The sequence below is a fragment of the Bufo gargarizans genome, chromosome 4, assembly GCF_014858855.1.
Source record: "Bufo gargarizans isolate SCDJY-AF-19 chromosome 4, ASM1485885v1, whole genome shotgun sequence".
In the NCBI taxonomy this organism is placed as follows: domain Eukaryota; kingdom Metazoa; phylum Chordata; class Amphibia; order Anura; family Bufonidae; genus Bufo; species Bufo gargarizans.
Genome location: NC_058083.1, coordinates 307,788,056 through 307,810,267, shown reverse-complemented (window position 1 = coordinate 307,810,267; position 22,212 = coordinate 307,788,056). Strand labels below are relative to the sequence as shown.

At 44.1% G+C, this 22,212-nt stretch overlaps 1 protein-coding gene across 2 annotated transcripts in view; it reads left to right on the top strand.

The window, feature by feature from the left end:
• The window catches only part of LOC122935798 (myosin-11-like), a 67,368-nt gene that overhangs the window by 31,873 nt on the left and 13,283 nt on the right, over nucleotides 1–22,212 (top strand). For both annotated transcript variants that reach the window (XM_044291689.1, XM_044291690.1), the window contains exon 9: nucleotides 1,842–2,009. In XM_044291689.1, the coding sequence (XP_044147624.1) occupies nucleotides 1,842–2,009 (168 nt within the window). The remainder of the gene's footprint in view (nucleotides 1–1,841; nucleotides 2,010–22,212) is intronic.

Here is a 22,212-nt window from a genome sequence, read left to right as displayed (position 1 = left end):
CAGGCTGCATATCTGATAGTGCCTGTCAGTAGTACAGTGTACTGTACAAGCGATACGATCAGAAGATTACCTGTGAAAGTCCCCTTGTGGGACTAATAAATCGTAAAATAAAAGTGAAGTAACGTTTTAGTAAGTTAAGTTAAATAATACATATTTTTCCACAAAAAAAAATGTTTTCAATGAAAAAAAGTAGCAAAAAAAAAATATCCTCCACATGTTTGATATCATAGCATCCGTAACAGCCGGCACTATAGAATTATTATGTAATGGTGAACAGTACACTGTAAAAAAAAGAAAAATAATAAACTGCCACGATTACTATTTTTTGCATATTCGCTTCCAACAAAATGGAATAAAAAGTTATCAAAAAGTGTTATGATACTGATGAAAAGGTAAAAAAAAATACTATGGGGGTCATTTATTAAGACCGGCCTTTTAGACACCTGTCTTAGGAACCCCTATATCTGGTGGTGGATCTGCCGAAGTTATGAAAAGGCGTCGGCCTCTACATTACTTCAGCCCATCCAGCGCCAGTCTAAATGTAACACAGCTTTCTAACTGGCTTACGTTTAAAGCCTTTTCTACACCTAAAACAGGCGTAGAAAATGATGAATGAGACAGGCCTGCCTGCATGGCCCTGCTCACTTTTTTAGGCCTGGTGTGAGTGGGGAAAGGCTGCAGATTGCAGAGCAAATAACCTTTGCGCCGCAATCCGAGCCAGAAATACGCCTAAGGCTACTTTCACACTTGCGTTCAGAGTGGATCCGTCTGAGATGGATCCGCTCATATAATGCAGACGGTGGATCCGTTCAGAACGAATCCGTCTGCATTATAGTGTAAAAAAAATTTGAAGTGTAAAAGTAGCCTCAGACGGATCCGTCCAGACTTTACATTGAAAGTCAATGGGGGACGGATCCGTTTGAAAATTGAGCCATAGTGTGTCATCTTCAAACGGATCCGTCCCCATTGACTTACATTGTAAGTCTGGATGGATCCGTTTGCCTCCGCACGGCCAGGCGGACACCCGAACGCTGCAAGCAGCGTTCAGGTGTCCGCTTGCTGAGCGGAGAGGAGGCTGAACGCTGCCAGACTGATGCATTCTGAGAGGATTCGCGTCCACTCAGAATGCATTAGGGCTGGACGGATGCATTCGGGGCCGCTTGTGAGCCCCTTCAAACGGAGCTCACAAGCGGACACCCGAACGCTAGTGTGAAAGTAGCCTAATATAGGCACATTTTTGGATAATAAATGACCCCCTATATGTATTTGGTATTTCTGTAATAAAGTTATCATGTTATTTATGCTGCAAAGTAAATGTTTTAAAATTTACAAAGTAAAAACTTAATGCCGGTATAGATTATTTTTCCCTTCCCCCAAGAAAGAGTTAATAAATAAGTTATGTGTATCCCAGAATGGTGCCATTAAAGGGAATCTGTGACCGGTTTTATGATGTCCTAACTAAAGGCAACATAAACAAGTGACAGATCCCCTTAGCAAAATGCTGGGTAACTTTGTTTAATTGACCCAGTCGTTTTGCTAAAATTCTGTGCGAAACAGCTTGAGCGCATGCTGAACGAGTCCCCATATTCGTGAGCTCATGGTGGGTGGGGAGAGCCGTGAGCTCATGAATATCAGGGCGCATTGACGTGCGCTGGAGCTGTTAGAACCTAGGAGCCAAAAACTGGTGACAGATTTCCTTTAAAAACGACAATTTGTCTGGTGAAAAGAAATAGCCCTCATACGGCTACGTTAACAAACAAAAAATGTGATAGCACTTGGAACGCGACAATAAAAAAATGAAAACAATTGCTTGATTACTGTACTATCTTTTGTTCTTCTAGATTGACCTGGTGCTTAGTGGGAATGATTTACAAGATTTGAGAACCAATACATTAAGCAGCCAGATTGCAGAGATACAAGCCATGTTAGTCAAGGAGGAGCAAATAAACACAGAATTTAGGAGAGATAAGACACTGCTAGTTGACCACATATCTTCTTTGCAAACCCAGGTAATGAACTGTTAAGATAGAAGTCATTAAATATTTTGTATCAAATCACTGTATTTGGTTAGGCTACTTTCACACCTGCGTTCTGCTGTCCGCTCGTGAGCTCCGTTTGAACGGGCTCACAAGCGGCCCTGAACGCAGCCGCCTGGCCCTAATGCATTCTCATTGGAGGCGGATCCACTGAGAATGCATCCGTCTGCCAGCGCTCAGCCTCCGCTCCGCTCAGTGAGCGGACACCTGAACGTTCGGGTGTCCGCCTGGCCGTGCGGAGGCGAGCGGATCCGTCCAGACTTATAATGGAAGTCAATGGGGACGGATCCGCTTGAAGATGACACCATATGGCTCAATCTTCAAGCGGATCCGTCCCCCATTGACTTTCAATGTAAAGTCTGAACGGATCCGCTCAGGCTACTTTCACACTTGGAAATTTTTCTAAGTTATAATGCAGACGGATCCGTTCTGAACGGATGCAAACGTCTGCATTATAGGAGCGGATCCGTCTGATGAAACATCAGACGGACCCGCTCCGAACGCTAGTGTGAAAGTAGCCTTACTTGTGACATTGCATAGTATTATTCCAATGCTCGAATGCAGAAGCTGAGCTGGGTTTGGTCAGTAAATGACTGTACTTTTCAGGTGATGAAAGAGAAAATGTTCTCAGCCTGCTCTCACTACGAGCTCCATATCTCCAAACTGTTTAGATTGCACAGAATCTGAAAGTGAGGGTGGTTGAGTAACCTGACCAGATCCGTATCTCTCTCTGATCATTCATGGTGTGGTTCCATTAGGTCATGAATAGGGATGAGTGAACCTGAACTTTACAGGTTCGGCGTTCGGGGTGTGGAGGAGTCCCATTATGGATTCCATTATATATACAGAATGAAATTCTATGACGGAAGGCAAAACGGAAGCCTTTAAGAGGCATTCCGTTTTGCATCCCGTCATAATAGAAGTCTATGGGCAGCATAACGGATCAGTCTGGTTTCCGTTATGCAGTTCCATAACGGGATTCCTCCTCTGCCTGATCGCCGAACTTGTAAAGTTCGCTCATCCCTATTCATGAATATATCGCATATATATATAAAAATGAGTTTCTGTCTGTATGGACGTCTGTCTGCTATTCTTTATGCGTAACCAAACGACTGAACCGATCTTCACCAAATTTGGTACACAGGTACTGTACATCAGGTGTCTGGTAAGGTTTTAGACCGGATCTTAGCTCTCTAGGACTTACCGTTCCTGAGATATTCCCTAAAAATGACCCGCATTAGCCAATATAAGCCTTACTCCAGGTTTCCATAACAACCTATCCATTTTTCTTCACTGCTGTAGGTCAGCTTTAGGCTAGGGCTACAGGACAACAATAAGTCGCACGACATATTGGGCTCAACTACGCTGCTACATGCATCCATCTTGGATGGCTTTTTTTGTAACTGTCGTGTCACAGTCGCAGCATGTCACATGTTGCAGTGCAACACCATAGCCTATCTTTATAAAAGTTGTTGAGACAAAATGTCGCGCGACACATGTCATTGTGTAGCCCTAGCATTGAAGGGGTAGGGCGCTGTGGAGGTCACTGTTAAAGGCGTAGGGCACTGTGGAGGTCACTGTTAAAGGGGCGGGCACTGTGGAGGTCACTGTTAAAGGGTGAGGCACTGTGGAGGTCACTTTTAAATAGGCGGGCACTGTGGAGATCACTGTTAAAGGGGCAGGAACTGTGGAGGTCACTGTTAAAGGGGTGGGCACTGTGGAGGTCACTTTTAAATAGGCGGGCACTGTGGAGGTCACTGTTAAAGGGATGGGCACTGTGGAGGTCACTTTTAAATAGGCGGGCACTGTGGAGATCACTGTTAAAGGGGCAGGAACTGTGGAGGTCACTGTTAAAAAGACGGGCGCTGTGCAGGTCACTGTTAAAGAGGCGGGCACTGTGGATGTTACTGTTAAAGGGGCAAGGCGCTGTGGAGGTTACTGTTAAAGGGGCGGACACTTTGGAGGTCACTGTTAAGGGGGCAGGGGCCATTATTAAAGGGGCAACTGCTGTGGAGGTCACTGTTAAAGCAGCAGGGTACTGTGAGGTCACTGTTAAGGGGGCGGGCCCCTGAGGAGGTAACTGTCAAGGGAGTAGGGTGCTGTGAAACTCACTGTTAAGGGGCAGACTGTTGTGAAGGTCAAAATAAAGGTGATGGGATGCTGCGAAGGTCCGATTTTAAAGTAGTGGGGCACTGTGGGGGGGGGGGGGGGGTGTTAGGGGTGGGGAACTGTGGAGTTCACTGTTGAAGGGGCCGGGTGCTGTAGAGGTCACTGTTTTGGGGGATAATGTCGATATCTCTTAGGGCCCTTTCACACTTGCGTTGGCCGGTTCCGGCATAGAGTTCCGTCGTCGGGGCTCTATGCCGGAACAATCCTGATCAGGATTATCCTAATGCATTCTGAATGGAGAGAAATCCGTTCAGGATGCATCAGGATGTCTTCCGTTCCGGAACGGAACGTTTTTTGGCCGGAGAAAATACCGCAGCATGCAGTACTTTTTGCTCCGGCCAAAAATCCTGAACACTTGCCGCAAGGCCGGATCCGGAATGAATGCCCATTGAAAGGCATTGATCCGGATCCGGCCTTAATCTAAACCTTGTTTCGGCGCATTGCTGGATACGACTTTTAGCTTTTTCTGAATGGTTACCATGGCTGCCGGGACGCTAAAGTCCTGGCAGCCATGGTAAAGTGTAGCGGGGAGCGGGGGAGCAATATACTTACCGCCCGTGAAGCTCCCGGGGCGCTCCAGAGTGACGTCAGGGCGCCCCAGGCGCATGGATGACGTGATCGCATGTACACGTCATCCATGCGCCTGGGGCGCTCTGACGTCATTCTGGAGCGCCCCGGGAGACGCACGGACTGTAAGTATGCCGCTCCCCCACTCCTACTATGGCAACCAGGACTTTAATAGCGTCCTGGCTGCCATAGTAACACTGAAAGCATTTTGAAGACGGATCCGTCTTCAAATGCTTTCCATACACTTGCGTTTTCCGGATCCGGCGTGTACCTCCGGCAAGTGGAGGACACGCCGGATCCGGACAACGCAAGTGTGAAAGGGCCCTTAACAGCGCACACATTAAGTGAAATAGATGAAATATGCCTGCACGAAGCTGGGTCCTTTTGCTAGTCTTTTATATATTTGCTTGATAAATATAATTCAATGTAGAATAAGAGTTAATGTCATATTAACAAATCTGGGACTGATTTAAGTCAACTTTGCCAATAGTCTTGAAGTTTAGAAACTACATCTACTGTGCAGACCTATGTGTCTCATTGGTAGCCGACTACATATGAACCTTCTGTAGCAGGATCCTGCAGGCATATTTCCTTCCATCAAAGGGACTAGGACAAAGTTAAAAGCCAGATTCATTCCAAGTGACATTACAAACAAGGTGGTGCACATCCACAGGTACAAGACCTATCCGCTTAACATTCTGAGTCTGCCTTTGTGCTCTGAAATCATAGCTGAGGTATAAGTGATAAGTCACCAGTATAAGGAAACCGCGCACGATGAGGATTATGTGTGGATTTTCATGCCTGCAAAGTGAATGAGATTTAGCATATCTCATGTACACTTTGCTTTTTTCTTTTGTGCAGAAATTAACCTGCCGTGCAGATTTTAAAATCTGCAGCATGTCAATTGTGCAATTCTGCACCTGCTGTATAGTGGTTTTCCCCATAGACTTCAATGGGGTTGTTAACATAAACAGAAAATCCGCAACAAAAAAACGCAATAAAAAACAAACAAAAAACAGCAATAAATAGTGTGGATTTATATGTGTTTTTTGTATGGTTTTATTGCAGATTTTCTGCATGTAAATCTCTACCATGTGCAGCAACCCTTAATGTGTATTGGGGTCTGAAGGGGCTATCACAGCTCCTCCCCCAATCCAAAGCCATATACAACACATCAGGCGTGTAGACTAGCAAAGAAAGCACAGTGATTAAGAACAGATGTCATAATACAGAGATCATAAATACAAAAACATTATAGCAATAAATCAAAATATATTTGCAAACATGCAATAAAGAACTCAGTATACATACATAAGATCTGTCCTGAAGTTTAACCCCTTTGGCACTCGAGTTTCTAGATTCAAAATCCAAAAGGCTTCTCCAACTAGATGTCTTCCTCACCAAACGCCGCCTTGTTGATGCCCTTGCCAATGCCAGTAACTTTTAAAATGCTTAAATATCCTAAGATGTACTACCAAAAATGGTGTAATGCTCCAGAAAAAGAGAGTTCTGTCAGATTCTCAATCTGTTAACAGCCTGACATATGTTCAGACACTTTAGCCTTCAGTTTGCAAGTCATACAGCTCAGAGCTGAAGGTAAAGGCAGAACATTGCAAGTGGTATTAAAATGTACGCACAATTTGATGGGATGACAAACATTATTATGAACAGAAGAAAAATTACAGTACTCCTATTTATTAAGACTTGAACAAATTGGATCTTAATGGGCCACATTTAAAGAACCCCCTTTTTTAAGGCTACTTTTATATCATTTAGTGATCAAGACTCAAAACTATTTGGTTTTAAGTCTTTTTTACAGAAGCTCCTACTTAGATTTGGATGCCACAATATGATTAAAATAACCTGATAAAGAGAGAGTCTACGGTCAACTAGGTATTAGATCTAAGGACAGGAATTGTGGGTTATTAGACGGGAGGGAAATCGCTTTCCCTAGATGTCCCTGACAAGCTAGGCCCTCAGCCCAGGGATATCCCCATATGGTAGAGATACCCTGTCCCCGTGCCTATGACTAAAGTTAACCTAAGAACGCCCTACCTATACAAATGATAACAGGTTGGAAAAATTATAATGAAACGACCCCGACGCGTTTCATCTGCGCCCGGCAGATCATCAGGGGGTGATAGACAACCCTATTTTGTAGGGCAAAAATTAATGCAAACAGTGATATAGAGGATATGAATATCTGATACTTAGCTCCTATTGTTGATCAGTGGGAGTGTAAAGATACTAGGTCCTGCCAGTAGATAGCCTGTAAAAGGATAAACAGGAAAGAGAAAAATCGATACAGATCCTGGCAAGACAACTATAGGTTCTCATCCAGTTTACTCACTGTGCAGGGCAATCCCACTGTCTTATTTCAATAAACTTCATAGGAGAGAGCAGATGTGGCCGGTTTACTTGTTGCCAGTGCTCAGCTTATAAGCACCGGTCTTACTGTTGCTTCCGGACGCTGAGAAGCCAGGCATTTCCGGCTTGTGACACGCATGCAGAGTTGCGATACGTCACTTCCGGTTAATGGCACGCATGGTGAACCGCATGCCACCGGAAGTTATCAGCTTCGGGTTCCGGTCTTTGAACTGCATCTTTACACACATCAATCGATGGGCAAGATACTAATACTTATTCTTTAGGGTCTAAGTCCGTCCTCCCTATATGTGGAGAAACCGGAGACATATCTCAAAAATCGATAAGGGTATCAATGATATGTTAATTATAGACCTCTAATGTATATAAACTGCGGTCCACTGTTATGTATTGTTGTAAACCGGCTATCTTTTTATCATAAGTGGGAGATTCAATGGATGTGGCTCTGTTATACAGCCCCATCTTAATTTTACAGAGGTCCACATATCTCATAGGTGGTCCATAAGTAAAAGTTAGTTAGGATAAGGGTTTAGTGATGGAACTGTCCCTATTTATTATGATACTTCTCGTATCAGCATGGTCCAATACTGGGATATAAGTTGTTTAATAGTACAGAGGAAGGTCAGTTTTGGACAAAAAGTTGCCAGTTAAATAAAACAAGTATATGTTAGTCTTTCGTTCATTCCTCCTGGTGACTGGGACCGGAATCGATAAATCCATTCAGTTTCCTTCTGGAATATCTTCCGGTCCCAGTCGCCCTTCCTGGCAGGCATTGGGATCACCTCGAGGGCCGAAAAACGGATACATTCAAGATCGCCATTATGACAGTGATTCATATGGTTAGCCACAGATGTGTCCTTCTTTTTCACAATGTCATTGACATGTTCGCATATTCTGCGTCTAAGTTCTCTATATGTTTTCCCTATATAATCTTTAGGGCAGGTACATTGACCTATATAGATGACTCCTTTTGTTTTGCAATTGACAAAGTTGCCTATGGTGTACAGGTCTTTCGTCATAGAGCAGGTCACTGTTTTGGTCTGATTGATGTATTTGCAGGCCTTACATGTCCCGCATTTAAATACTCCTTTTGGCTGTCTGTCAAGCCAGGTACCTTCTTTTTTTATTCCTGTATAGTGACTGTGTACGAGTCTATCTCTTAGGCTCCTCCCCTTGCGATATGTGAAAGTCACATATCGCAAGGGGAGGAGCCTAAGAGATAGACTCGTACACAGTCACTATACAGGAATAAAAAAAGAAGGTACCAATAATGTACAATAAAGGTATTGTTTTTATGAGCACGTTATATTCTTCTAGATACGCTTAATACTAAAGACGTGTTGACTATCCAATATATCATACTTATTTTCTTTTTTCTACTTTTATATCAGTGTTGTGCAGTTCGGTTTGCAGATCTGGCACAGGCTCTCAAAACTGCGGCACAATGCTTCAGTTTTGTCCCCATTCATTGTCCATGGGGACAAAACTGAACAAACTGGAAAGGAAAGCATTCCATTCCGATTTGTTGCGTTCCCATGCCAGGGATGCAATCGATGCAAGCTGGATCTGGCACAAAAAAACATGTAAGTCAATGGTGCCAGATCCGTTTTTTCAGACACGAAAAAAAAAGGATATGGCGCCCCATTGACTTACAATGGTTTTAGTGCCTGATCCAGTTTCTTTATTTTCAATATAATACAACTGGATCCGTTCGGAATGGATGCAGCCGGTTATATTATTAGTATGGAAGCGTTTTGCTTTGGTTCTGAGATCCCCTGCTGGATCTCAAAACCGTACAGAAAAAAACGCTGATGTGAAAGTAGCCTAAGCCAGGCATTACCAATTTTCTCATTAGTGTATAAGCTAGGTGATAAAATTCAGCCTATTGATGCAGCTCTTCTGGCTACGCAGTTCAATCCGGATGCTCAGATGGTGGAAAAGATGCCATGCTCCCTTCGGTCTGGTACAGATGGAAGTGAGTTAGACTGCAAATATGACTACACAGAGCCGGTTTGTAGTCTGTCACCATGGAGACACATACAGTGCCTTGACTTTTTTCGTATTTTGGTGCTTCACATCCTGGAATGAACATGGATTGTTTGAGGATTTGCATCATTTCATTTACGGAACATGCCCACAACTTTGAAGATGTTTTTTTTTTTATTGTGAAGCAAACAACAAATAGAACAAAATAACAGAAAAAGTCAATGTGCATAACTATTCACCCCCCTAAAGTCAATACTTTGTAGAGCCACCTTCTGCAGCAATAACAGCTCCAAGTCGCTTTGGATAAGTCTCTATGAGCTTGCCACATCTTACCACTGGGATTTTTGCCCATTCCTCCTTGCAAAACTGTTCCAGCTCCTTCAAGTTGGATCGTTTGTGCTTGTGAACAGCAATCTCTAAGTCTGACAACAGATTTTCTATTGGATTGAGATCTGGGCTTTGACTACTAGGCCTTTCCAACACATTTACATGTTTTCCCTTAAACCACTCAAGTGTTGCTTTAGCAGTGTGTTTGGGGTCATTGTCCTGCTGGAAGGTGATCCTCCGTCCTAGCCTCAAATCCCACACAGAGTGGGACTGGTTTTGCTCAAGAATATCCCTGTATTTAGCACCTTCATCTTTCCTTCAACTCTGACCAGTTTCCCAGCCCCGGCTGCTGAAAAACATCCCCACAGCATGATGCTGCCACCACCATGTCTCACTGTGGGGATGATGTTCTTTGGGTGATGTGATGTGTTGGGTTTGCTCCAGACATAGCATTTTCTTTGATGGCCAAAAAGTTAAATTTTAGTCTCATCAGACCAGAGCACCTTCCTTCATACATTTTGGGAGTCTCCCACATGCTTTTTCGCAAACTCACAATGTGCCTTTTTGTTTTTAGCTGAAAGTAATGGCTTTCTTCTGGCCACTCTGCCATAAAACCCAACTCTATGGAGCGTACGGCTTATTGTCATCCTATGTACAGATACTCCAGTCTCTGCTGTGGAACTCTGCAGCTCCTCCAGGGTTACCTTAGGTCTCTGTGCTGCCTCTCTGATTAATGCCCTCCTTGCCTGGTCCGTGAGTTTTGGTGGGCAGCCGTCTTATGGCAGGTTTGCTGTTGTGCCACATTCTTTCCATTTGGTTATGATAGATTTGATGGTGCTCCTGGGGATCATCAAAGATTTGGATATTTTTGTATAACCTAACCCTGACTTGTACTCCTCAACAACATTGTCCCTTACTTGTTTGGAGAGTTCCTTGGTCTGCATGGCAGTGTTTGGTTAGTAATGCCTCTTGCTTAGGTGTTGCAGCCTCTGGGGCCTTTCAAAAAAGGTGTGTATATGTAATGACAGATCATGTGACACTTAGATTGCACACAGGTGGACATCATTTAGCTAATTATGTGACTTCTGAAGGTAATTGGTTGCACCAGAGCTTTTTATGGGCTTCCTAACAAAGGGGGTGAATACATACGCACATGCCAATTTTCTGTTTTCTATTTCTAAACAATAGTTTTATTTATATATTTTTCTCATTTCACTTCACCAACTTAGACTATTGTGTTCTGATCCATCACATAAAATTCAGATTAACAAAACATTGAACTTAAAGCTGTAATGTAAAATAAAAATATGAAAAAAGTCAAGAGGGGTGAATACTTTTGCAAGGCACTGTAGGTCGGTATAAGAGCAGCAGAAACAAATTGTAGGAAATCACGACCACTTAAGAGGAATTATGGCAAAAAAGGTTGTGAAAGTATACATAGCCTTTAATTAAAATTTAATATTTTTACAATTTAACACCAGTTTAATTTCTCTGGCAGGTTATGTAAAATGCAAAAATAATATATGATATATTGCAGTTAAATTTCCTTCCACTAGATGGCAAAGGGGCTTAATCTGATATGAGAGAATACACAAAATCCTAATCTTTGTGCTATTTGTTCTACTGCATTAAAATATGAAGCTATTTGCAGGTTGTAACAGTATAATTAAGAAATCTTCATCACTTTGTAATTTTATCTGTGTGTAGCATGTTGTCAGCATTTCAGAAACCTAATTAAAAAAACAGCACTTTTGAATATTTTTCATGAATGAGAAATCTTTTAACTCTGCAGCCAGCATAGTTATGACGTCAATGAGCTGAAGTCTGTGATTTTCAAATTATATAAAGCAGATAGACGCCGCTACATGGCTGATGAGTCATATTGCCTGTTGTTCTGATGAATGTAAAGACATAGACATAGACTGTAGCTAGAATAGAACAAGCTCAACCAGTATAACCCAGAGCTGACAAAAATGCGGTAAAGTGGCGGAATGTCCAAATGAGTAAATCATTTACAAGGTGGGAGGGTATAAGGATATCTTAAAGTTTATAGTGTTTTAGGAGTAGGGTTTTTTGTGAATATTGTATTGTTGGGCTGTTTGCTATGGCAGGGTATCAGCTACCAAGTTCATGTTTAGGCCAGGGAAGGAAGAGTTCATATGATGCCAGAATGGGTGGAGCAGGAGAACCTTTACGTGAATGTAAGTTTCATTTTGAATGTAAATTTCTTTTTTTATTGTATTAGGCTTTTGCATTTGAGAATGAATGCATTTGAGACATTGGTTTTTGATTTTACAAACAGCCATGGTTTGCCTTCTCAACTTAAACTAATGCAAGTGCTGTCACGGAAGGTGTGCAGGAAACCAGAAAACACAAAATGAATATACGACTGACTGGATCCAAAACTAAGGAACAAAAAGGGAGAGCCCTGCATCAGACCTGGCTCTCTCCCTTACTGCTCAGCCTATACGAAAATCCCAATGGTAGATGATCGCATATCCTCGTACCTCAACTGTATAACACCTGAACACCCTATAATAGTGAGGGGACACGACCACCGGCTCCCTACACTAGATACGGAGGGAGTCAGGGTCACCTGGGATCCAGCAAACAGAGAAACACAAATTAAAGAACAAAACTTATCTTGTAGAAGACTCAGAAGTAGAAACAGCATGCACACACTCCAGGAAGGAATATAAACCGCAAAGTGATGCACTGTGGGAAAGGATTTAAAGGGATGCAATCAGTGCAACTACAAGACAACTGAGAGAGGCTAACGAGATGAGAAAATTAAAGCAAAACAAAGGAACCTCAAGGAGGAGGTTCTAGACGTCTGTCAGAGCTTCTCAGATGTCTGGTGGTGATAGTACCCCTCCTTCTACGAGTGAACTCCGGACACTCAGAGCCCACCTTCTCAGGATGGGACCTATGGAAAGCCCTGATGAGACGAGTGGCCTTAATGTCCATCACTGGGACCCACATCCTCTCCTCAGGACCATAACCCTCCCAATGAACGAGGTACTGGAGAGAACCGCGGACAACACGAGAATCCACAATCCTAGAGACCTGAAATTCAAGATTACCATCAACCACAATCGGAGGAGGAGGCAAAGACGAGGGTACAATGGGTTGGACATAAGATTTTAATAAGGACTTATGAAAAACATTATGGATCTTCCAAGTCTGAGGAAGATCAAGACGGTAGGCAACAGGATTGATGACGGACAAGATTTTGTAAGGCCCAATAAACCTTCAATTTGATATTCTTAGTAGACAACCACACCAGATCACCAACATTCAGGTCCGGACCAGGCACACATCTTTTATCCGCCACACGCTTATATCTCTCACTCATGCTCTTTAGATTATCCTGAATCTTTTGCCAAATAGATGACAAAGACGAGGAGAATCTGTCCTCATCAGGTAAACCAAAAGACCCCTCTCCAGAGAATGTCCCAAACTGCGGATGAAACCCATATGCACCAAAAAATGGTGACTTATCAGAGGACTCCTGACGACGGTTATTTAAAGCAAACTCAGCAAGGGACAAAAAAGAACACCAATCCTCCTGATCCGCCACAAAACAGCGGAGATATGTCTCCAGATTCTGATTGACGCGCTCTGTCTGGCCATTCGACTGCGGGTGGAAAGCAGAAGAGAATGACAACCGAACCCCCAAGCGAGAACAGAAAGCCTTCCAGAATCTGGAAACAAACTGCGTGCCCCTATCAGAGACTATGTCTGAAGGAATACCATGCAATTTGACAATGTGATCAATAAATGCCTGCGCCAGCGTCTTAGCATTGGGCAAGCCAGGAAAAGGGATGAAATGCACCATTTTGCTAAAACGGTCCACCACCACCAGAATCACAGTCTTCCCCGAGGAACGAGGCAGGTCCGTAATGAAGTCCATAGACAGATGTGTCCAAGGACGGGAAGGAATGGGTAAGGGAAGGAGAGGACCTGATGGCCGTGAATGAGGGACTTTGGCACGAGCGCAGGTCTCGCAGGCTGCCACAAAACCCTCAACCGACTTGCGAAGCGCCGGCCACCAGAATCTCCGAGCGATGAGATCCACTGTGGCTCTTGCCCCCGGGTGCCCAGCAAGGACAGTATAGTGGTGTTCCTTAAAAATCTTGTGTCGTAAAGCGAGAGGCACAAACAACCTCCCAGGAGGACAAAGATCAGGAGACTCTGACTGGGCTACCTGAACCTCTGCCTCTAATTCAGGATAAAGAGCAGAGACCACCACACCTTCAGCCAAAATGGGACCCGGGTCTTCAAAATTCCCACCTCCCGGAAAACAACGTGACAGGGCATCCGCCTTCACATTCTTAACCCCAGGGCGGAACGTGACAACAAAATTAAACCTGGAAAAGAACAAAGACCATCGGGCCTGTCTCGGGTTCAGACGCTTGGCTGACTCCAAGTAGGCCAGATTCTTATGGTCAGTAAACACGGTAATAGGGTTTCTGGCTCCCTCTAGCCAATGGTGCCATTCCTCAAAAGCCAACTTGATGGCCAACAACTCCCTATCTCCCACATCGTAATTTCTCTCTGCGGAGGAGAGTTTCTTCGAGAAAAAGGCACACGGTCGCCATTTGGCAGGAGAGAGACCCTGAGACAAGACCGCACCCACACCCACCTCAGAAGCATCAACCTCAACTATGAAGGGTAGAGAAATATCAGGTTGTACCAAGATGGGAGCGGAAGCAAAACTCTCCTTGATATTATAATAGGCCTTACGTGCCTCTACCGACCAGGAGGAAAAATCTACCCCCTTTCTAGTCATATCAGTGAGTGGTTTAACAACAGAGGAATAATTCAAAATAAACTTCCTGTAATAATTGGCAAAGCCCAAAAAACGCATCAGCGCCTTCTGATTCTCAGGAAGCTCCCACTCAAGCACAGCGCGGACCTTCTCGGGGTCCATGCGAAAACCAGAAGCGGAGAGAAGAAACCCCAGAAATTGAATTTCTGGAACCGCAAACACACATTTCTCCAGTTTAGCGTACAATTTATTCTCCCGCAGGATGAGCAAGACCTGACGTAAGTGTTCCCTATGAGTTTTGAAATCAGGAGAAAAAATCAAAATGTCATCCAGATACACTAATACAAATTTCCCCATTAAATGATAAAAACTGCTGTTCACAAAATGCTGAAAGACGGCTGGAGCATTCATCAAACCAAAAGGCATAACCAAATTCTCAAAATGACCCTCAGGGGTATTGAAGGCCGTCTTCCATTCGTCTCCTTCTCTGACCCTGACCAGGTTGTATGCCCCTCTTAGATCCAACTTGGAAAAAACTTTAGCCCCAACAATCTGGTTAAACAGGTCCGGGATCAGAGGAAGCGGATAAGGGTCACGAATTGTGATAGTGTTTAGCTCACTGAAATCCAGACATGGTCTTAAAGAACCATCTTTTTTCTTAACAAAGAAAAAACCAGCGGCAACAGGTGACTTCGAGGGTCGTATGTGTCCCTTTCTCAGACTCTCAGAGATATAAGCACGCATAGCAACCCTTTCAGGTTGGGAGAGATTGTATAAACGAGATTTAGGCAGCTTGGCGCCTGGGGTGAGATTAATAGGGCAATCGTACTCCCTGTGCGGGGGCAAGTCCTGAACACCACTCTCAGAGAAGACATCCGAAAATTCTGAGAGAAAAGATGGTACAGTCTTAGTAGAAACCTCAGAAACAGATGTCGTGAGGCAATTCTCTCTGCAAAAGTAACTCCAACCATTTATTTGCCTCGCTTGCCAATCAATGGTGTGGTTATGTTTAGTGACCCAGGGTAGCCCCAACACTAGAGGAGTAGGCAACCCGCTAAGTACGAAACATGACACATCCTCAACATGAGCATCACTCACAATCAAATGGATATTGTGAACTATGCCCTTTAACGATTTCTGAGAAAGTGGAGCGGAATCAATAGCAAAAACACATATATCCTTTCCCAAAGTGCATACCTGGAAACCATGAGTTATAGTAAATTGATTAGCAATTAGATTGACAGCTTCTCCACTATCTACAAAAATCTCACAAAAAATGTTCTTGCTCTCTAGCGCCACACTGGCAGGTAGGACAAAACGGGAACTGCAAGCAAACGGAAAACCTTGAATTTCCGCATCCACCCTGCCAATGGTAACAGATGGAACATTTTTAAAGGATCTTTTTCTTTTTGTTTCTTTATTACTCTCAAAAAACTGCCTGAATCTCCTAGAGGGACAAACATTTGCCAAATGATTTATACCCCCACAACAGAAACAAACCTTCCCATGAGGGCTGAATCTTCTATTGTCAGAGGCAATCAAACCCAGCTGCATGGGCTCCTGCTCAGAAGGGATTGACAGCGACTGAGACCCCTGTGCACTAAATGAGACCGCAGCACTGTCCTGGGATTGCGTATGACAGGAAGGAGTGATCTATCCTCTCTCTCTAAGACGCCTGTCAATACGAACGGCCCGAGACATGGCAGAGTCCAAGGAGGTAGGTCTCTCATGAAAGGCAAATGCATCTTTCAATCCCTCTGAAAGACCATGGCAAAATTGACTTCGGAGTGCAGCATCATTCCAACCAGTATCAGCTGCCCATCTCCGAAATTCTGAACAGTATATCTTTGCAGATTGTTTACCCTGACATAAAAGACGTAGTCTAGACTCAGCCAGAGCAATACGATCCGGATCATCATATATCTGATCCAGGGCTAAAAAGAATTCATCCACTGAACGGAGGGGCCGTGCCCCCACCGGCAGCGAAAAGGCCCAGGACTGAGCGTTATCCCTGAGCAGCGAGATGATGATCCCAACCCTCCGTTCCTCATCACCAGAGGAATGGGGAAGTAGGCGAAAATTGAGTTTGCAAGCCTCTCTAAAACGCACAAAATTCTCACTACCCCCGGAGAACGTATCCGGGAGCGAGATCTTAGGCTCAGAACAAACTCCATGAATGCAAGCTGAACTGGTCACTTGAAACTGAGAAAGAGTCTTATGGAGATCTGCTACCTCCAATGAAAGACCCTGCATGCGTTCAGTCAAAAGTGAAACCGGATCCATGCTTGAGACGGTTTTGGCGGTTTATAATGTCACGGAAGGTGTGCAGGAAACCAGAAAACACAAAATGAATATACGACTGACTGGATCCAAAACTATGGAACAAAAAGGGAGAGCCCTGCATCAGACGTGGCTCTCTCCCTGACTGCTCAGCCTATGTGAAAATCCCAATGGTAGATGATCGCATATCCTCGTACCTCGACTGTATAACACCTGAACACCCTATAATAGTGAGGGGACACGACCACCGGCTCCCTACACTAGATACGGAGGGAGTCAGGGTCACCTGGGATCCAGCAAACAGAGAAACACAAATGAAAGAACAAAACTTATCTTGTAGAAGACTCAGAAGTAGAAACAGCATGCACACACTCCAGGAAGGAATATAAACCGCAAAGTGATGCACTGTGGGAAAGGATTTAAAGGGATGCAATCAGTGCAACTACAAGACAGCTGAGAGAGGCTAACGAGATGAGAAAATGAAAGCAAAACAAAGGAACCTCAAGGGGGAGGTTCTAGACGTCTGTCAGAGCTTCTCAGATGTAGGGTGGTGAAAAGTGCCTTCTGCTAATGGGTATACAGTAGCTGCAGGGAATGAGCAGTTGACTCTGCAGAAGTCATGTTATTCATGTACTAAGTTGTCCCAGAAAAACAAAATCCTAAGGGGAACCATGATTTTCCGAGGCACTTCTGTACAAAGACTGAAAACTTTATAAACAAAACTCATGAATTATTTATATTCTTTATGATTGGTTTTAGTCAGAACCTTCCATGAGGTGAGCTGAGTATACAAATTGTGTGCTCTTAGCATGCCTTTTAGCCAATGATGTCATCAATGAATTAATGATCTCTCCCCACTCCAGCAACACAGGTCCTGAAAGCTAGTTTTCAACAAACCCTAATACAGAGACAACTGCACATCTCATTTACATACCCTGGTTGCTTTTAATAAAACCATTAAGTGAAGAACCTTGGACAAGCATTCACCTCATCCACCACTTCTCTAGACACTACATAACAATACCAAGAGTGGTCGAAAGAAGAGTAACCAGCAACAGGGTATTGGGCACCCAAAATGCATTGATGTGTGTGGTTGTGAAGCACAAAAGACCTACTATAGTCCCAATTGCTGGAAATGTTACTGTTGGCTATGACAGAAAGTGTCAGAACTCACAGAACATTGCCACTTGCTGTGTAGTTGCAGACTAGTCAGAGTAACTATGCTGACCCTGCCAAAAGCAACTATAATGGGCATGTGAGCATCAGAACTGGGTCATGGAGCAATGGAAAACGGTGGCCTGGTCTGATGAATCACATTTTCTTTAATATCATTGTGGATGCAAGGTGACTAAGTAACTGTACATTGCCTACCTGCAGAAGAGATTGCACCATGACAGACTATGGGTTGAAGACAAGATGGAGAAGACAGATGTTCTGAGCTATGTTCTGTTGGGTAACCTTGTGGATCTTTATTTGACCTGTACCACGTACCTAAGCCTTTTTCTTTATGACCCTTGCTTTGTGCACTGTGGCATAGTCATATTGGATCAGGAAAGGTGCTTCACCAAACTTTTTGAAGCAGGCATGAAATTGGAAGTATACAGGTGTCTAAAATGTCTACTTGTCTGGTATTGGTGGCTGTGGTGCAGCTGACCAACTTTATTAGCGAGGGAAGCCATAGCCACATGTAACATTACAGCTGCCCACTGAAATGAGTGGTCATCCATGTAATGCATTTGGTGCACCAAATGCTTTGCCACATAGAGGGAGGTTTTGAATGCCCCCTCTGTCACATCCTTATGTCCTAATAGAAAAAGTAAAATGTACAGGGTGGTTGTGGTGAGACAACCTCTATAATTACAGTAAATACTTTGGATCGTATTAGGAACATCCAAATACCAGACTAAAAGAGCTATATGCATTATATAGATGATGATTCTCAGATTATTAGTTATTATCACTGATGAACAGATGTCTTATTAAATTATAGATTCATGCATTTTAGTTCCTATAATAATTATAGTTATTATTCTTATTATTCATTATAGTTCCTATAATAATATGTCATTATTTCAACACTGGCAAAAAGAGCATCATCTCTTTGCCTGTTGCTTATTCTCCTAGCATGCATTATACCTGAAAGGGATTTTTCATAATCTTACTTTTGATACATTACAGATTAGACACAGATTATACAACCCTCATCTCTTGTGGAATGCAGTACCTCGAATTAACATATATCACAACCTCTGCGAGTTGCTGGACACAATAGCAGCCTGCCTGAACAAAAGGCTATTTAACATCTCACCTCACATACAATGACAGCAACCTATAATAAGTCATTAAACTTATTAGCATGTAGAGTAAACCTGTTCAATGTAAAATAACCCTTTTCATGTATTGTATATAGCAGATACCAGTATTGTTTAACAAAGTTTCAACTGTATCTTGACAAAGATGAGCGAACGCTTTCTTGGCGCTTTTTGAAAGGCTGCAAAGCAGCCAATCAACAAGCGTCATACTACTTGCCCCAAGAGGCCATCACAGCCATGCCTACTATTGGCATGGCTGTGATTGGCCAGTACAGCATGTGACCCAGCCTCTATTTAAGCTAAAGTCACGTAGCGCCGCACGTCACTCTGCTCTGATCAGTGTAGGGAGAGGATGCAGCTGCTGCTGTTAGGGCGAGATTAGGCACTAGGCAGGGATTTACTCAGCAAAAACACTTAATGAAGTGATCGATCTACAGCTGTGAATCATTCATCTTCTGCTATTCAATTGCTCACTGTTTTTAGGCTGCCCAGAGCGTTTTTCATTCACTTTTTTCTGGGGTGATCGGCGGCCATTTTGTGTCTTGTGGTGCGCCAGCACAAGCTGCCACCAAGTCCATTTAACCATCAATAGTGTGTTTTTTTTTGTTGCTATATCCTACATCAGGGGCTTGGCTGTGCTTGCTATTTTATTGAGGGGTGAAATACAATTGCCAAAATAGCAGTACCCTAAATCTGGTGTTTCAGCTGTGGCTAGCCAATTGTAATACTGTCTGCTGTCTGGCAAAGGATATATTTTTGTTCTGGGTTGAAATACAATTCCCAACTTAGCAATTCCCTAAATCAGTGGTTTCTGCTGTATCAGGCCAACTTTAAATAGATCCATAAAAGGGTATATTAGATTGAAGGTGCTGATAGGGTCATCCTCAATAACTTCACACGCTACCGTGCATTTCCAAGTTTAATTCTGTCCGTAAACGTATACCTGTCATCCAGCGCCTAAATAATAGTCCTAAAATTTATATTCAGCTAAATCTGTGTTTATTGCTGTGGCTGGTCAATTCATTTAGTGTCCGCCAAAGCACAGTTTTTGTTCTGGGTTGAAATACAATTCCCAACTTAGCAATTCCCTAAATTAGTGGTTTCTGCTGTATCAGGCCAACTTTAAATCTATCCATAAAAGGGTATATTAGATTGAAGGTGCGGATAGGGTCATCCTCAATAACTTCACACGCTACCGTGCATTCCCAAGTCTAATTCTGTCCGTAAACGTATACCTGTCATCCAGGGCCTAAATACTAGGCTGACAATTTATATTCAGCTAAATCTGTCATTATTGCTGTGGCTGGTCAAGTTATTTGGTGTCCCTTAAAGCACAGTTTTTGTTCTGGGTTGAAATACAATTCCCAACTTAGCAATTCCCTAAATCAGTGGTTTCTGCTGTATCAGGCTTACTTTAAATCTATCCATAAAAGGGTATCTTAGATTGAAGGTGCGGATAGGGTCATCCTCAATAACTTCACATGCTACCGTGCATTTCCAAGTCTAATTCTGTCCGTAAACATATACCTGTCATCCAGGCCCTAAATACTTGGCCTACAATTTATATTCAGCTAAATCTGTCGTTACTGCTGTGCCTGTATTAGTGTAATACGGTACCTGAATAGATAGCCAGATAGTGTTAGGTGTCTGTAAAACAAAAGGCCTGAATTTGAATTCAATACATTGGGCCAAATAATTATTTTCTTATTGTGGTGAACAGTAACAATGAGGAAAACATCTAGTAAGGGACGCGGACATGGTCGTGGTGGTGTTAGTGGACCCTCTGGTGCTTGGAGAGGACGTGGCCGTTCTGCCACAGCCACATGTCGTAGTGAACCAACTACCTCAGGTCCCAGTAGCCGCCAGAATTTACAGCGATATTTGGTGGGGCCCAATGCCGTTCTAAGGATGGTAAGGCCTGAGCAGGTACAGGCATTAGTCAATTGGGTGGCCGACAGTGGATCCAGCACGTTCACATTATCTCCCACCCAGTCTTCTGCAGAAAGCGCACAGATGGCGCCTGAAAACCAAGCCCATCAGTCTGTCACATCACCCCCATGCATATCAGGGAAACTGTCTGAGCCTCAAGTTATGCAGCAGTCTCTTATGCTGTTTGAAGACTCTGCTGGCAGGGTTTCCCAAGGGCATCCACCTAGCCCTTCCCCAGCGGTGGAAGACATAGAATGCACTGACGCACAACCACTTATGTTTCCTGATGATGAGGACATGGGAATACCACCTCAGCAAGTCTCTGATGATGACTAAACACAGGTGCCAACTTCTGCGTCTTTCTGCAGTGTGCAGACTGAACAGGAGGTCAGGGAGGAAGACTGGGTGGAAGACGATGCAGGGGACGATGAGGTCCTAAACCCCACATGAAATGAAGGTCGTGCCACTGACTTTCACAGTTCGGAGGAAGAGGCAGTGGTGAGACCGAGCCAACAGCGTAGCAAAAAAGGGAGCAGTGGGCAAAAGCAGAACACTCGCCGCCAAGAGACTCCGCCTGCTACTGACCGCCGCCATCTGGGACCGAGCACCCCAAAGGCAGCTTCAAGGAGTTCCCTGGCATGGCACTTCTTCAAACAATGTGCTGACGACAAGACCCGAGTGGTTTGCACGCTGTGCCATCAGAGCCTGAAGAGAGGCATTAACGTTCTGAACCTTAGCACAACCTGCATGACCAGGCACCTGCATGCAAAGCATGAACTGCAGTGGAGTAAACACCTTAAAAACAAGGAACTCACTCAGGCTCCCCCTGCTACCTCTTCTGCTGCTGCCGCCTCGGCCTCTTCTGCTGCTGCCGCCTCAGCCTCTTCCTCCGCCTCTGGAGGAACGTTGGCTCCTGCCGCCCAGCAAACAGGGGATGTACCACCAACACCACCACCTCCGTCACCAAGCATCTCAACCATGTCACACGGCAGCGTTCAGCTCTCCATCTCACAAACATTTGAGAGAAAGCGTAAATTCCCACCTAGCCACCCTCGATCCCTGGCCCTGAATGCCAGCATTTCTAAACTACTGGCCTATGAAATGCTGTCATACAGGCTGGTGGACACAGACAGCTTCAAACAGCTCTTGTCGCTTGCTGTCCCACAGTATGTTGTTCCCAGCCACCACTACCTCTCCAAGAGAGCCGTGCCTTCCCTGCACAACCAAGTATCCGATAAAATCAAGTGTGCACTGCGCAACGCCATCTCTGGCAAGGTCCACCTAACCACATATACGTGGACCAGTAAGCACGGCCAGGGACGCCATATCTCCCTAACTGCACACTGGGTAAATGTGGTGGCGGCTGGGCCCCAGGCGGAGAGCTGTTTGGCGCACCTCCTTCCGCCGCAAAGGATCACAGGGCAACATTCTTTGCCTCCTGTTGCCTCCT